We start from the raw sequence: 16,183 nt of genomic DNA on the forward strand, positions 1-16,183 counted from the left end.
TCTCATCTTACTCTTTACTACCTCTGGACATTGTTTTTATTAAAACAATGAACAGAGATATAAGACGTCAGGGCAGATTTGCTGATGCTGCACCACAACAGCGTCCGAACCAGCAGAGACCAGCGGCTGGAAGGCCTCCCTGTCGCGAGTGCCGACATCTGTATAGTCGCATCAGCATTGCTGACAAGCAGATCGCTGAATGGAACGACTGGTCCCAATATGTAAATGAGAGGTTTCACACTAGTAAGGAGACCATAAAAAGGCTGGAAGAACAACTGGAGTCCAAGGAGAGGGAACTAACAGAGGTGCTCCAGAAGAGCAGACAGGACATCTCTGAGAGAGATTTACTCATCTCCTCCCTCAGAGAGAGTCTCCAAACTAAGAGCAGGCAGGCCGACACCATCGAACACTTCTGGAAGGAGGAGTGTATGAAGGTCACAGCCAGATGTGAGGCAGAAAAAGCTGTACTGTTAGCTTCTGCCCAGCTGAGAGAGGAGGCACTTCTGCACAGCCAGAAGATGGAAGAGAAACAACATGAAAACCAGGAGAAGAAAGATGAGAAACAAGAAGAAAATGAGGGGAAGAAAGAAGAGAAACAAGAAGAAAATGAGGGGAAGAAAGAAGAGAAACAAGAAGAAAATGAGGGGAAGAAACAAAAGAAAGCAAGACAAAAACGGGAGAAGGAGGAAAATAAACAAAGAGCAAAAGAAGAGAGGAAGAAACAAAAAGAGGAGAAAATGGAAAAGAAGAAACAAGAAAAAGAGGAGAAAATGGCACAGAAACAGAGAGAAAACAAGGAGAAGAAAACAGGTTTTTGGAGCTGGTTACGCAAGAAGAAGAGCGACAGCGACAAAAAGGTGGAGGAACCCCTTCTCCTCTCCACCCTTCCTCCCTCTCTCCATCCTCCCTCCTCTCCTCCATCTATCTCACCCCCATCCTCCTTAACCCCTGACTCCTCTTCCTACTCCGTTCTAGCTTTCCGCCCTCTCCGCCAACCTCTCTCCTCACCCCTACCCTCTCTCCTGTCCCCCTCTACCTCTCTTCCCTCTCCCCCACCCCTCCTCCACCTTTCCTAACCTCCTTCCTTCCCTCTCCAGGGCGGCACGCGGGCTCAGTGATCAGCACTGCAGCCTCACAGAAACACCTCCACCTGCCTGTTTCTGCTTGTTTCTGTGTGGAGTTTGCATGTTCTCCTCGTGTCTGCGTGGGTTTTCTCCCGGCTCTCGGGTTTCCTCCCACAACACAAAGACATGCAGGTCAGGCTGATTGGAAACTACTAAATTACACCTCAATTGATCACAAATACCTGATGAAAATACAAATAAAAAAATAAAAAAATAAAAAACAACAACTGTATGACTTTACACTGTGAATGTTAGAAAGTAGAAGCTCTGCTGTCAAATATGATGTTATGATTTAAACAAGAGTAAAGTTCCATTCAGACAGGATGAACATCACAGGAGGAGGTGGGGAATCAAATATTCTCTGTGCTCCTCTGTAAGTCAACTCATGGTTCCTGACGCCATTTTAACCATAAAGAAAAGACAGGATGTGGTCTGTAATAGACATGAATATCCAGCTGGACAAAGCCTAAGCATGAATATCAACACATGTTTCAGACATAAACACTAGATTGTTATTATTCAGTGTGACTTTTTCTGCCCTCACTATGTGTGTAGGTGCACAACTCTGCAGCCAGTTAAACACACTTCCAATAAATTACTGGAAGCAAATGTGAAACTGTGCAAAAGTTCAATAATGGTGATTACAAATAAAAGATACCACAATCATTCAGACTCACATTGTAGTATAAGTATAAGCTGGCTGTCAAATGACTTCTGTTATTCATGCTGGGAAGAAACACAGTATTATCTGTGAAGATCAACATTAAGTCCTCATAGGAAGCAGCTACATGTAAACATACATACAACAAAAAGGAACTGCTAATAGAGAACTCAGCATACATTTAATGGTGTAAATTAGCCAAAATGTAAACTAATATTGGCTGAAAACTGGGAGCAAAGACAATACCAGTCCAGACCTGTAACTGGTGTTACAACAGCCCATTTCATGAGCTTTTATTGGGTCTTTCTCTCCTGATGGTTTTATGTTTTCTGTCCACATTGGTTCCCAAACAGGCTAATACAGTATGTTGGTGTTAGCATTTTTCCATGTCATTGTTCCAACAGTGATTTAAAAGACATGTTTCTGACCTTTCACCCACATTACAAGTCACTCAGAAAAATCTGCCACTGGTGGTGAACTTATATTCAAGTTTCAAGATCCAACACTGAATTATCATTATTATTATTATTATTATTATTATTATTATTATTATTATTAGCATATTTTATTTCACAATGTTTGGGATAGTGACAGACCAAGACATCAGATTCTTTAATCAGATTGGTTGTTTGAATCTCATTTTTTGGTTTTTATAATTTACTTTTATCACTTTGTTTTACAGTAGTCCTCTGCTCGGTCCCTAATAATAATAGTAATAATAATAGAGATATGACTAGCAATAACAACAGCAGCAATAGCCGGAGAAGGACACCACCAAGACGACCATTCCCACCATCCCCGCACCACTCCCACAGTGGCCAGTGATGAAAATACAATGCCAAATGAATAAACTACAGAAACTCCATTTTCATTGTCAAATGCTGGTTTGCTTCTCAACACTTCCAGTTTACATACATGTATGGATATAACAGTAAAAAGATCCACTCAGTTACTTTTACAGAAGTCATAAATTTAATGATTATGAGCCAAGTCTTTTTTCTGTGAATTGGATTTACTGATGCTGATCCTAAACAGAAGAACCACAGAGAAACAGTCATCTTTGTACAGGGTAAGCCCTGCTGAATTTTACAGTGTGTGTATGATGTCTGTGTGTTCTGGTTTGATGGAGTTATGATTCTGAGATTAATTGGTAGGAATTTTGACACAAATTGCATCCCACAGGTGCAAAGGGTTCATTTAGATAATCATTCCTAAGCTGGCAGGATCAGATACTGTAGAGAAACAATGATATATGTTGGCAGTCTGCAAATATGCCTAAAATGAATCTTTCCTCATTTCGCAGATTAAATATCATCCAACAGTATTACACTTCTTCTGTATTAAATGCATATATATTTGTTGTATATGAATGTAAATTTTAAGATTCGGAGATTTAATGGAAATTTTATGTCCATTAATATCCATTGTCTATATGCAGCTGAAGTTCTCATAAAGTAGGACACACTCTGAGAACACTAAACATCCAACCCTAACACCAGACAAGAAAATCAATATTGGACAAATCAGTAAAAGGCTGGATTATGTTCAGTGACAATGATTTTTTTTCACCCAGTCCCAGCGCTTTTGAAATTCCTACTACTGCTGTGGGGTTAAGTTACAGGAAAAGATTATAGTTACAGTTATAAAAAGGTGGAAATGACTCCTCAAATGAGCTACATGCCCATTCACCACCCAACCTCCACACCCTTGTAATTTCCACCTTGCTACAAAGAGGACACGTAATATGAATTGTCCAATATGGATGTAATTTTTAGGATACTGGCATGATACATGCAGTGTGCTTTGAAGACACCGACATTATCTTGTCAGTGGTTTAGAGGGGATCCTTCCACTGCCAAACTGTCTTTACGCCATGCAATAGTCATTTCAACCAGGAAAGTCAACAATGAAGAAGTTGACCTCAGCCATTCCAACTTGAATACTTGAATTAAAATTGCTGCACCTATTGCTGAGAGTGATTCTTAGTTGTTATATAGACATATGAGGTCAGCTTTAGTTTCCCCATGATGGCCTAAATGTACTGTACTTCCTGATATCATTCTGTCTGAGTACCTCTTCCCAGTTTTTGGCACTGAATTATAAGGGCCAGTTTATGAGTTTAATTTCTAAGAAAAAACAGGTTGGTATGCACTGCGGCCCTTTTATTGCTCCCAATATATCAGCTGTCTCTAGTGGAGATCATTTGTACTTATAAAGAAGCTTTGCTGCAAAGCCAAGAGTGGGCCAATCTGCTCTGATTCACTGTTCTCTGTGATAATGAGAGCTATTTGTTTAAGGCAGCCATGTTTAAACGAGTGGAGATCTTGGTGTGAGGAGAAGAGAGGAGAGGAGAGGAGAGGAGAGGAGAGGAGAGGAGAGGAGAGGAGAGGAGAGGAGAGGAGAAGAGAGGAGAGGAGAGGAGAGGAGAGGAGAGGAGAAGAGAGGAGAGAGCAGAGGAGGAGGAGAGAGAGGACAGGACAGAGGAGAGATGAGAGGAGAGACAAGAAAGGAGAAGAACGAGTTTCACTGATGTTCATGAAGTGTTGTCTTTGTATTTTTCCTATCTTTGTCCATCACTAATGGCACTCTAGTGTTTTTTACCAATATTACTGAAGCTTTGTATGAGAGGCTGAGCGAGGTCTTATCACAAACCTGCTCTATCCAAACCCTCTACACCGCAAAGAAAGCAGTGGCCTTTCTCTGTCAAACACAAGAGGAAGAAAGAGGATCAGAGAGGAAAAACAGAGAGAGAGACTATCTTCTTCCTCTTTCTGTCTTTCAGCTGCTGCTAGGAAACATACTGTATCTGGGGCCCACTCATCATCACTGTGTGCATATGGCATGATAGCGTGCAGCACAGCTGTGAGAGCAAGACAAGCCTTGATGTACAGTATTTCATGAAAGAATGCATTACATATAAAAAAGCATGTGTAGCCACACACTGACAGCAATTAGGTCTACATGTAATTCCATGTTCCTGCTGCGCAAGCTGCAAAGCCTGTCTAGTACATGAGATAGCTCTACATAATAATCACCTCTTAGATAATTGAGAAAATAAATAGAAAAAACTGAAAACAATTAGCAACACATTCCACTGAATCACAAATAAAAGGGATGGATAGTTCTCTACATGACTATATCTTGAGTAAAGAAAGATTAAATTGGTAAATATGTTGTATTACTTCCTGAAGTAAAAAAAAACCTGGTAATGGATTCCATACCACCATTGCTGGATAATGAACTGTTCACTGTATTGAACTAGTCCTACATGGAGGCAACAGAAAGCTCCCCTCTGCCTGCCGAGTGAAATAATGATGCCTGTGAAAAAAAACAAAAAAAAAACTGCAGGGTTCTATAAATTATTTCTGGGATTTTAGTTATTATGATGTTTCTTATAAAGCACACTGAAGAGACAAGCAGTTAGTCATTGTACCTGCGAAGAGCAATGAAGGCTGATTTGCTCTGTGCTACCTGTAACCTGTTTAAATGACTTTCTATTGTGTTGGACCAAATCACTGAACAATGTGTACTGTGATAATACTAATGCTTATAGTAAAAGTCTCACTTTTTCCTCTGTAACTCACATACTGGTTTTATTCACCAATCATTTCCAATGCTTCTACTTTTGTTGTTAAGGGGTGTATATAGAAACTGAGGCAGTTGGAATCATCTATATTGGAAGTATCATAAGAACACTGTAACATGTTGATACTCTACAACTACATTTATTTTTTAAAAGCGTATGTATTCTGCACATTTCCAGCTCTACATTTATATTCTGGGGCTCTACTGGAATATATTTGCATGATTTACAGTTAAAACTCCTTATTTATCTCAGTTTTAGCTCCTGTCTCTTTAAGGCCTGCCTCCTGATGAGCCCACTCTGTTCTGATTGGTCAGTTTCTGGAAGTTGCATCTCAGGCTGACTTTTGGTGGCTCAGGAGGCTACTTGAACCAAGGCAGGAGGCAAACCATGAACCAAACTATTTTCACTTCTTTTTCTCATTCTTTACTCAAAATGTCAACTTCTCAAATCCATCCGTACAAATTATCCTCACTCTGGATCACTAGATTAAAAACAAACAGTAACTCTTGTACTCTAGACTTGTGACATGTTGAACATTAATAGCACTCACGCCTTAAGGCATCACACACATCATAAACAACATTTGCTAACTTAAACTGACAGTCCAGTATTTAAGGATAAACAATAACATTTTTAATTCCGCTTAGCTTTTCATTCTATTTAGGACAATGTACTGTATATTAGAGTTTCCACTTTACTTCTTAAGCAGGATATTACATTACACTTATCCAGTCTTACTACAGGTTTATACACTCTACCAAACCTTGTCACTATCCAACCTTCTTTCTGTTAAATCCATTACTTTCACTCTGTCTCTGACAAGAGCTCTGGTGCTGTGATTCCATTCCTATTGGCTCTGTGCTCAATTTCATAGTCTCTGTGTTCGTTGTTGCTGCTCCTGATGGCACAAGTTTTAGATTTCGCCTGTTCCTTCTCACCTCTCCTTCTGTCAGTGAGTCCACTTGGTATGATTACTGAGTACAGTTCTCCCGGATGACAGATGCTGGTCCTTTCCATGTCTTGTCCTCATCCAACTTTAACAGAACTTTGTTTCGAGTCTTTTACACCATGTCTTCTGTTGAAGTAAAGTGCCTGTTGTTGCTTAGTCTCTACATCTCTGCGTCTGATTTATCAGGCCACTTAGGGACCAGATTCCTTTTGAGTAAAGGAGTGCGGTTCAGCTGGGCTTACACCAGTAGAGGTCATTGGTGTTGCTCTGTAGCACATTAATGCTAATGGTGGGTCCTCTTGTTTAAGGATGCGTTTTGCAGTTTGAACTCTGCATGTCTGTTGACATGGGCAATGTCATACTGTCTGCAAAAGTTTTTCCAAGTCTCACTTGTGCATTGTGGACTGTTATCACTGACTATCTGGTCAAGAATGCCAATTCTTGCAAATGTGGATTTCAGTAACTTAACAACCTGTGGTAGTTGGCAAAAGCAAGATTTCCAAGCAGATATCACAATGTGGTGCTTGCCCTTATATTCACATACATCCGTGGCTATCTTTTGCCATGATTGTTCAGGCAGAGTTGTTGTGTGGGTTGTTGTGGCTCTTTGCGCTGTGTACACTTGTTTTTCTGGCAGAAGTGGCATGTTTCTACAATGCATTTAATATCAGCTGATATTTTAGGCTACCACACAGTTTCCTTTGCACATTCTCTACATTTTGACAGGCTTTGATGTCCATCATGTATGTGCTCCAGTATTTCCTGACTGCGCAATTACAATGTGACAGCCTAGTGTGGTAAGACCCTCACATGTTGACGATGAATCTTTCATTGGGTAATAGTCTTTTGCACTGTTTGTGATGCTACTCACTCTTTCAGGCCATCCATCTTTGATCAGCTTCATACACTTTGCAACTGCTCATCCCTCTGTGTAGCAGACCATATCATGTCCAGTTTGTGCTGTGGTATTGGCCAACTGTGAGTGACAGCATTAACGTGACAAGCAATGATCATCTCTGTGGTGTTGGCTCTGTCCTTTACAGGGCTGCGTGACAACGCATCAGAAATGACCAGTGTTTTCCCTGGTGCATATTCTGCCTTGGCATTGAACTGCATCAGGAGTCTTTGACATCTCACTGATACTGCATCCAAATCTATCCATGCCTACCAGGTACTTTTGGAACCTCTCACAGGCCAAGTCTCCTGCTAAACATTCGTTCTCAATTTGCACGTATCTGGTTTCCGCATCTTTTTCATTTCAAAATTGTAATAAGAGGATAAACCCCTTGAGATACACTATCTCGTTTTCAAGGGGGTCCTTAGGTACAAAACATGAAAGTTAACAAAAATTTTAACAAAAATCAAAGTAATAAATACATAATAATAATGACAATAAATTAAACAATCCAACAATACAACATAGTACCATCAACAAGGACATACACATAAGGGCTCTCCCACCATCCTAAACCACACCCACTACATCTTAAAAGTGTAATCTGCACAAAAATGAATGAGAAATAAAATAAATGAACAGAACAAATAACATTATGTCAAAGTACTGAGACTACTTATAAACTAAAAATGAGGGTTAATACAATCAAAAACAAGAACAAGTAGATTTAAGGTAAACAAGCAAAGAAGTCATGGAAAAAAGTAATCGATCTAAGTGAGTTATTATCTGCAGAGCAAATTATCTGAGCGACCAATTATTCCTGTCTGATGGTGCTTTAAACTTAAAAGCACATCTCCCAATTTCTTTAAAGATTTTAGGCACAATAGCAAAAAGGTTATTGAATGTTTCTGAGTGAATATGATGATCTGTATGGAACTAAGAGCTGTAAGTATAAAGGATAGTTAAAGTAAATGTATTTGAAAACAAAGAGCAACCAATGAAAATGTCATCTAGAGTGAAGTGGTAGCCAGTCAGTCTCTGTCAGTCTCCTGGAACAAAAGGCTTCCAGCTTTCGCCATGCAATTGTAGAAGGACGCCCCCTATCCCGCTCACATCTGCTGAAACAGCTGTCTGTCTTTGTAGGTCATAGTGAGCCAAGAGGGGTGAGGTGATAAGGGGTTCTTTGAGTGGTTGAAAACATGTCCTTCCCATGGACAGTGACATTGTCCATATACACGCTACTCCCTCTAGTCCCTCCAGCAGTTCATTCATTTTGCGCTGGAATGTGTCTGGAGTAATATTTATCCCAAAAGGCAGGCTCTTGAAACAATACCTCCCAAAATGTGTGATGAAGGTGGTTAGGAGGCTGCTGTCTTCAAGCAATGGTATCTGCCAAAAGCTTGAAGCTGCATCCAGAGACGTGAAGATTGTGGAACCTGACAGCTTGGCCAGTGTCTCCTCTGTCGTTGGCAGTTGATATCTCTCTCTTTTGATGTTCTCATTTAGCTTTTGGAGTCCTGTACAGATTCTCACTGCGTTTGTTGGCTTCATGACCAGCACCATAGGAGCACACCTGTCTGTAGGGTGCATGACTCTGAGTATCACGCCCTGCTCAGTCATTCACTGCAACTCAGTTTGGACTTTAGGAGGAAGTGGTAGAGGGACTCTTCTGGATGTATGTACAGCATATGGTACAGCTGTTCATTGCGTTAATGTCAGCTCCTGTATCGATTCTAAACCTAACTGGAGTTTCCTATATTTATTTGTTCTGTCCAATGCTCAACACTGCCCTGATTTACTTTACATACTGCTCCAAGATAAATGTTTTCCTCAGTCTGTCATGAGTGACTTCTCTTACTGACTTGGAGAAATATTTTCTCTCCCAATGACCCTTTTTACCACATTTTCTACACTCAGATTCTAATGCTGAGCATTCGGCTGGGGCTTTGTGCTTCTCTTTCCTGCATAGGCGGCACCTGGTGTCCCTGGAGTGGGCTTACTACCGTCCATCACTTCTCTCCTTAACAGGCTGTCTCCCACCTCTCTCCGATGTTCACCTATGTGTTACCTCCTGCATGTTGAGTGCTGCCCATTGCTCCTGCTGGCTTATCTGCTGTGCTACGTCCTCGGCTTGTCTTACAATGTGGACTGCAGTTTCCAAGGTTAGGTCGGACATGAGCTGTAGTCGCCTAGAGAGCTCTTTGTCTGTCTCTGATATGTTTTTCAGTTGAAGTTGAAGTTTTCCAGCAAGTTAAACTTTGCCATAGTATCATGTGCCTCTCTCAGAACACTTCTGACACCATGTACTCAGAACAAGCAGTTTATTAACTTCACAACAACATCATAGCATGAGCAGTACACTAAATGCTGTCAACCAACCTTGTTGCCTCACTTACTGTTTGTAACAGCGTAGTTGCTTATTCTAGCTCTCTGATTGGTTACATGGTATGTCTGTCTACTTGTATTACCCAATAACTTGACAGCAACCAAGGCTATGGAACAGATGGCCGTTTATGGGCATGCTCGACAATCTGATGTCAGCTCTACAGCAAGGTAGAAAAAAAAGATGCAAACAAAGAATTCAAGGCAGGTTGTAGTCCTGGATTTTGACTTGCAGGGAGCATTTCTATATAAGTTCACCTCAAGTTTTGGAACTTTTACCATGTTTAAGATCCAACATCAGAACAGTATATAAATAAGAGAAAACCACAAAAAGCATAAGATGCAAGGAGGATCATCTGTGGTTGAAACAACCATAAAATGAAAGAGGAGGGTAACAGTCAGAGGTATACTCTCACTCAAGTAGTTATTTTGACAACTACTTATACTTAAATGCAGTTTTAGACTATCCTACCCATCCTTTGTCCTTCCATGCAGCACACACTTATGATGTTTGTGGGTGTGGGTCTCACCAGGAAAGTGGCGATGGCAGTGCCGATGATGAAGCCAGCGATGACATCCGACCAGTGGTTGCGATACTCAGCTACGCGGTTCAGACCGGTGAGGAAGGCCAGACACATGAGCCCAAGGGACAACACAGGCTTGGCCAGACGAGTGCCCTTCGCCTGCACTGTGCACGTCACATACATCTGCCAGGAAGACAGTTAAAAGGATTAGATCATCTGAGTTTTAATACATCATGTAAAATCACTGGTGCTGTTACTTTTTCAGTTAAGAAACATTCCATAAATCAAGACCCTACTCTATCCCAAAGATTTAGAGAAAGACATTCATGCTGATATACAGTTTGATTTCTGTAACACTTTGTTCACCTGCTTCAGCCTGTCTACACTTATTCAACTAAAACTGTTCCCCCGAAACCCTGTGGCTCTGAACTCAAACAAGATTTACAGTAGATGCTACAATACAGGAGCTCTTTATTGTCTCATTTGGCAGCAGCGAAATCCAAGTATTAAGCCATAATCACAGATATATTTTTGTCACTTTTAGAGCAAATTTTATTTCCAATGAATCCAAGCTGAACTCCTCAGTGTCAATGAACAAACCTACCAGAGTCTTCCAGGGGTGAGTGTTTGATACTGAAAATTAAGAATTTGGGAATTTGCTTTTTACATAAATATTTCTATGTTAGAGGTGGTTTAAAGCAGCTAATCAATATTAATAATGCAATATGTATTGTGAAAGGTGGAAACTGTCTGCACATGAAAAATTAAAGCAATTATCTTTTTTTTTCAAATGCTGGAAAAAAACATACAGTATGTCTGCATTTAACTGTCAAGTGACCTCCAGAAGCTATGTGAATTATAACCTGTCTGTTAGGAGGAAAGATGGAGACGGAGTAGTGAGATGTTGTTTAGTTACACCATCTCTTAAAGGACAGGTTCACAATTTTTAAGTATGTCTTAAAACAACAGTCAGGTGTCCATATGAACAGTGAAAGAAGTTTTCTTCGCTGTAATCATTCCTCCTGTTCATACTGACTATTAAAAGATCCTCTTCAAATGTAAGTGATAGGGGCCAAAATCCACAGTGTGTCCACACAGTCATTTTGTTCAAAAATGCATTTAAAAGTTGATCCGAGGCTTATATGAGGCTTCAGCAGCATGAACAGGAGGAATGTTTATGGCAAGAAAAAACTATTTCAATGTTCGTTTGGACACCTGACTGTTGTTTTAAGACAGACTGAATTGTAAACCCGTCCTTTAAGGTGCTTACAGACAGCGAGCGGTGTCTTGAAGTTTGAGATGGTTCAGCTCTTTCAACTAACTGCTGCAGCTCACTGTGTGACCATGGCAACCTCAGAAACCACAGTGAGGAAAACAGTACAGGAACAGATATGTGTATCTGAGTTTCCTGAATAACACACCTCTTCACCAGCAGAGAAGACAGATCAATGAAGAGAAATGATTTTGGAAGCCAATGATGTTATATTTTGTTGGTTACTTTTGAAGATTTATTTAAAAGTTTTTGCTTGTAGTGACAAACCCACAGAGAACTCTGCAGCTCCCCTCAGCTGAACAACTTTTTAGCCTCTTTTAAGCTCATTATTTTGGTTTTCCAGCTCACAAACTGCACCCTCATTAACCTAATTTCCTGCTGCAGCAGACAACTAAAAGGAGTGTGAGTAATAGACTTACTTTCACCAGGTGGAAGGAAACACGATTCAAAATAAATGAATGTATTTGTGTGTAGCCATAAAGTTGCAGTTGAAATTGATGCACTTAATAACAATGTAGGCTACAATAATCCTGAGGACTGTGTGTTAAGAGAAAACTGAGATTTTGGACATAGGTGCTAAAGCCCTTAGACAACTTGTCTGCGAGTACCTGGTGTCCTGATCACTAGTAACAAGTGACCAGATTAAAAAAACGTGGATGGTGAACTCAGCTTTAAGGATCATATTAACAGCATCATCAACGTTGCCTTTTTCCAACTCAGAAACAATTCCAGAATCAGAGGCTTTCTTTCACAATCTGACTCAGAGAAACTCATGCATGCATTTGTCATGAGCAGGCTAGATTATTGCACCTCTCTCTTTATGGGTCTTCCAAACAAAACAATCCATAGATTACAATTTATCCAGAACTGAGCCACACAAGTTCTAACTGGGACAAAAAGATCAGACCATATAACTCCAGTCCTCCTGAACTTTCACTGGCTACCTGTTGTTTCCAGAATACAACTCAAAATCCTCCTTTTGGTTTACGAAGCACTCGCTGGTCTGGCTCCACAGTACATCTCAGACATGCTGTCAGTTTATAACCCCAGCAGATCTCTCCAGTCACAAGGTGGAAATCTCCTCCATGAGCCTAGAGCACTTTCAAAGTCTAGTGAGATGGCATTCAGTATTTATGCACCTAAAGAATGGAACAGTTTGCCTGCTGAACTTAGACTTGCTCCAACACTGTGTACTTTTAAAAGCAAATTAAAAACCTTCCTTTTCAGTCCAGCATTTTCTTAACAGAACACATGGTATTTGTACAGTGTGTTTGTTTGTGTATGTATAGGTGATTGTATATGAATGTATGCATGATGTTTCTGTTTATTTGCACATTTTTGCTGTTTCTTTTTTATGTAAAGCACTTTGAACTAATTAATTCTGTTCAGCTGTAAAGACCAGAGCTTTGCATATAAAATGACAAAACCTTCTGTGCTGTATGAAGAGACTGGTGTGTAGGTAACGTTACATTCTCTGTGTTAAAATGTGTGATGAAACTGGTGCTTATTGGTTTGACAGCTGATGTAAAAGTTTGGGCAGTGTGTGCCAGTGTGTGAAGGACAGCAGAAAGTAAAAACTGTCATGTGATGAGAGGAAACTTGACTGAATTCATACTGCACGTCTCAGAGGTGTTTCTGAGGATTTTTCCACGTGTAAACTGCTCTCCTGACAGGAAAATGCTGAAAAGCTAATATTATTCCGGTTTGACTTTCAAAAATATTCGTAAAGTTCCTTCCGTTCCTAATGTTTTATTAACAACTCTGTGCTGAAATGCCACCAGACAGCTGTGACTGTGAGTCAATATGAGCTGATATGTTAAGTCTCTCCTCCAGGCATCTTTCTATTTTCTCTCCTGTATTTAGAGAGGTGCTGGCAGATCTGCCACCACAACTACAAGATGAAAAAGTAAAAAGTGAAAAATATAAGGAGAAAGAAGCAGATGGGGAGTAATAGATAGATAGATAGATAGATAGATAGATAGATAGATAGATAGATAGATGGATAGATAGATAGATAGATAGAACAGAAAGCAACCATGTTTTAAAACTTCATCCAAAGATTGAAGATGAAAAAGTAGAAAATCCTGCAGCGTCTGTGTCTCGTTAAGCAGACAGTTGACTGTAAAATGCGCCGAACACACACACAAACACTTGCTGATAACGGAGGGAAGATTGTGTCCAAAAATGAGTTTCAGCCGTTCCTGACCTAAATTTCCATCCTCTGGAAGGCTGTGAAGACTTTAGCTTCTGAACAACCAGCAACACTTCCAGTGTCTGCTTTGCTCGTCATCTGGCTGTAATGCAAACTCTAACTACAGAAGTTACTTCAAGGGTGGCTCATGCTAAAGCTTCCTAGCATATTTCATTTGACTCTCTGGTGTGATATAGTGACAGCCTCATTCTTGAGGCACACATTTTAAAATTTTAAATAATTTAAGAAGGCAGAGGAGATAGAATTGAGTAATTTTACAGCACAGGGGGGTCCACCATCACCTTGATCCATCCCAAAGATCATTTTTCTTGTTTTCCACAATTCCAGCCCATTAACACAACACAAATACTGCAGATCTTTTTCACAGTAGACATTTGTCATGATAGAAAAAGCACAGGTGTTACTAATAACATTTTAGATTGCTCTGCTCTATTCAAGTGTCCCAGTAAGTCAGCATACAGGACCATGAAACTGCTAAATGGAATTCAGCCATCATTCATTGTATTAGTAACATTACATTACATTGTATTCAGTCATTTGGCAGACGCTTTTATTCAAAATGACTTACCAGCGAACAATACAGTCCAGCATTAGAGGACAGCGACTCTTGCAAGAGCTGTGGTACCAACTCTCAAGTAGCTGACCTAGTACAAGTGCGATGACAAAGAGCACTAGGCAGAAGTTGTTTTGTTTTGTTTATTTAATATATAAAGTAAGAAACAACAGGAAGTAGACAAGCGCATAAGAAATAACATAAGCAACAAGAAAGAAGTGCAACAATCAAAGTGCTAAAAAAGTTACAGGGGCTCAAGTCTTGAGGTGTTCACAGAAGAACTGATTTTCAGGTGTTTCTTGAATGCACCAAGGGACACCATGTGGAGATGGATAGCTCCTTCCACCATCAGGGAACCACAAATGAGAAGAGGTCTGGATAGTGATTTTGTACCAGACGTTGTTCATTTGCAGTCCGGAGCGTAAGGGGGGGGGGGCATACAGCCTGATGAGTGACTCAGTGTGTGAGGGTGCCATTCCATTTGTTGCCTTGAAGGCAAGCATCAAAGCTTTGAACTTAATGCGAGCCGCTGCCGGGAGCCAGTGGAAGGAGATGAACAGAGGTGTGACATGAGCTTGTTTAGGTCGGTTGAACACCAGACGTGCTGCTGCTTGCTGAATCCTCTGCAGAGGTTTAACGGTGAATGTTGATAGCCCAACCAGGAGTGAGCCGCAGTAGTCCAGTCATGAGATGACCAGCACTTGGACTAGAAGTTGCATTACATGCTCAGAAAGGTATGGCCAAAGCCTCCTGATGTTATACAAAGTGAGTCTGCATGACCAGGATACTGGTGACACATCAGGAGACGCCCAGGTGAGAGCGGAGTCTAAATAATACCAAATAAAGATGTTCAAATCTACATAAAGAAACAATATAGGAGCAACAAACAGCAACTGATGACATGTCTAAAAGCTGATGGCAAGACAACATATATAATCATCACCTATTAGCTATGAGTTTACCTGAACCTTTAACCTTTTTGTGGTTCAGCTTTAGGCAATTGAAGCACCTGGTTAGGATTAAGGAAAGATCATTGTCTTGGTTGGATATTAAAAAAGTCAACACTGACATGGTACAGGACATCTTCACAGTAAACACAGTATTTAGCACAAGAAACACCTGGGGCCCGATGCATAAACGATACGTACGAACAAAAACCTGCCATTTCCTGCACATGAACTGGTATTTATACACAGAATGTGCGATAACAATGTGTGCACCTCATGCACACTTTACACCAGGCATACACATGTTTTTTCTTGGTGACCTGAGGGTGATGTGATGAGGTGGAGATGACATATAAGGTGAGAGACTGGATCTTTTAGTAAAATGTTGCTTGTTTAGGTTGATAACCAGCTGCACTGATTGTGTGATTTTATACAGGTATTGATAAAATGCCAGTCAAAGGTGCATTTATGAAGTTAACATTGATTAATTACTTTTGTGTTTAATTTTATCATTCTTTTAATTTACATCAGAGTCAACATTTTATTTTGCTCTTAATTCTTTTTATTTTATCTTTAGTTGTGTCACACCTTGTAAAGTCGGATTAGATATGAGCTACAAACTAATCATTGATTACATTCCTGAGATATCACTGCCGGTCAATGTGATGAATTAATGATAGGGTATAAAGAGCCGTAATGACAGCTGTTCTTCTGTTGGAGAACCTCGTCAGTGCGATACAATCTGTGAAACTGCACTTCTTCTTGCCCATTTGTTTCATTGACGGCTGTACAGACTGGGGGAGCAGGTGGTGAGTTGATATGAAAACGGCTGGTTCAGGGTGTGTCTGAGTCCATTTATGGTTAATTGTGGGAGTGGAAATGAGGCTCGTGCATGTGCGCCCAGTTCCCCAATGACTGAGAACCATGTGTAAGCACAGCTTTATAAATCTGACGAAAAGAATGCGTATGCATATTTCTGGCTTTGTGCGTGTACACAGTTTTAGTCATGAATCTACACAGGGTTTTATGCGTCTGGCCCCAGGTCTCCAACATCAAAGTCCAGGTGCAATAAAGTAG

General features: G+C 40.4%; 1 protein-coding gene across 2 annotated transcripts in view; it reads right to left on the reverse strand.

Moving 5' to 3' along the window:
* Window positions 1–16,183, reverse strand: part of plppr5b (phospholipid phosphatase related 5b) — a 174,603-nt gene that overhangs the window by 16,379 nt on the left and 142,041 nt on the right. For both annotated transcript variants that reach the window (XM_067578063.1, XM_067578064.1), the window contains one exon: window positions 10,128–10,304. In XM_067578063.1, coding sequence (XP_067434164.1) covers window positions 10,128–10,304 — 177 coding nt within the window. The remainder of the gene's footprint in view (window positions 1–10,127; window positions 10,305–16,183) is intronic.

This window comes from Thunnus thynnus, chromosome 21 (assembly GCF_963924715.1).
Source record: "Thunnus thynnus chromosome 21, fThuThy2.1, whole genome shotgun sequence".
NCBI classification, from domain to species: domain Eukaryota; kingdom Metazoa; phylum Chordata; class Actinopteri; order Scombriformes; family Scombridae; genus Thunnus; species Thunnus thynnus.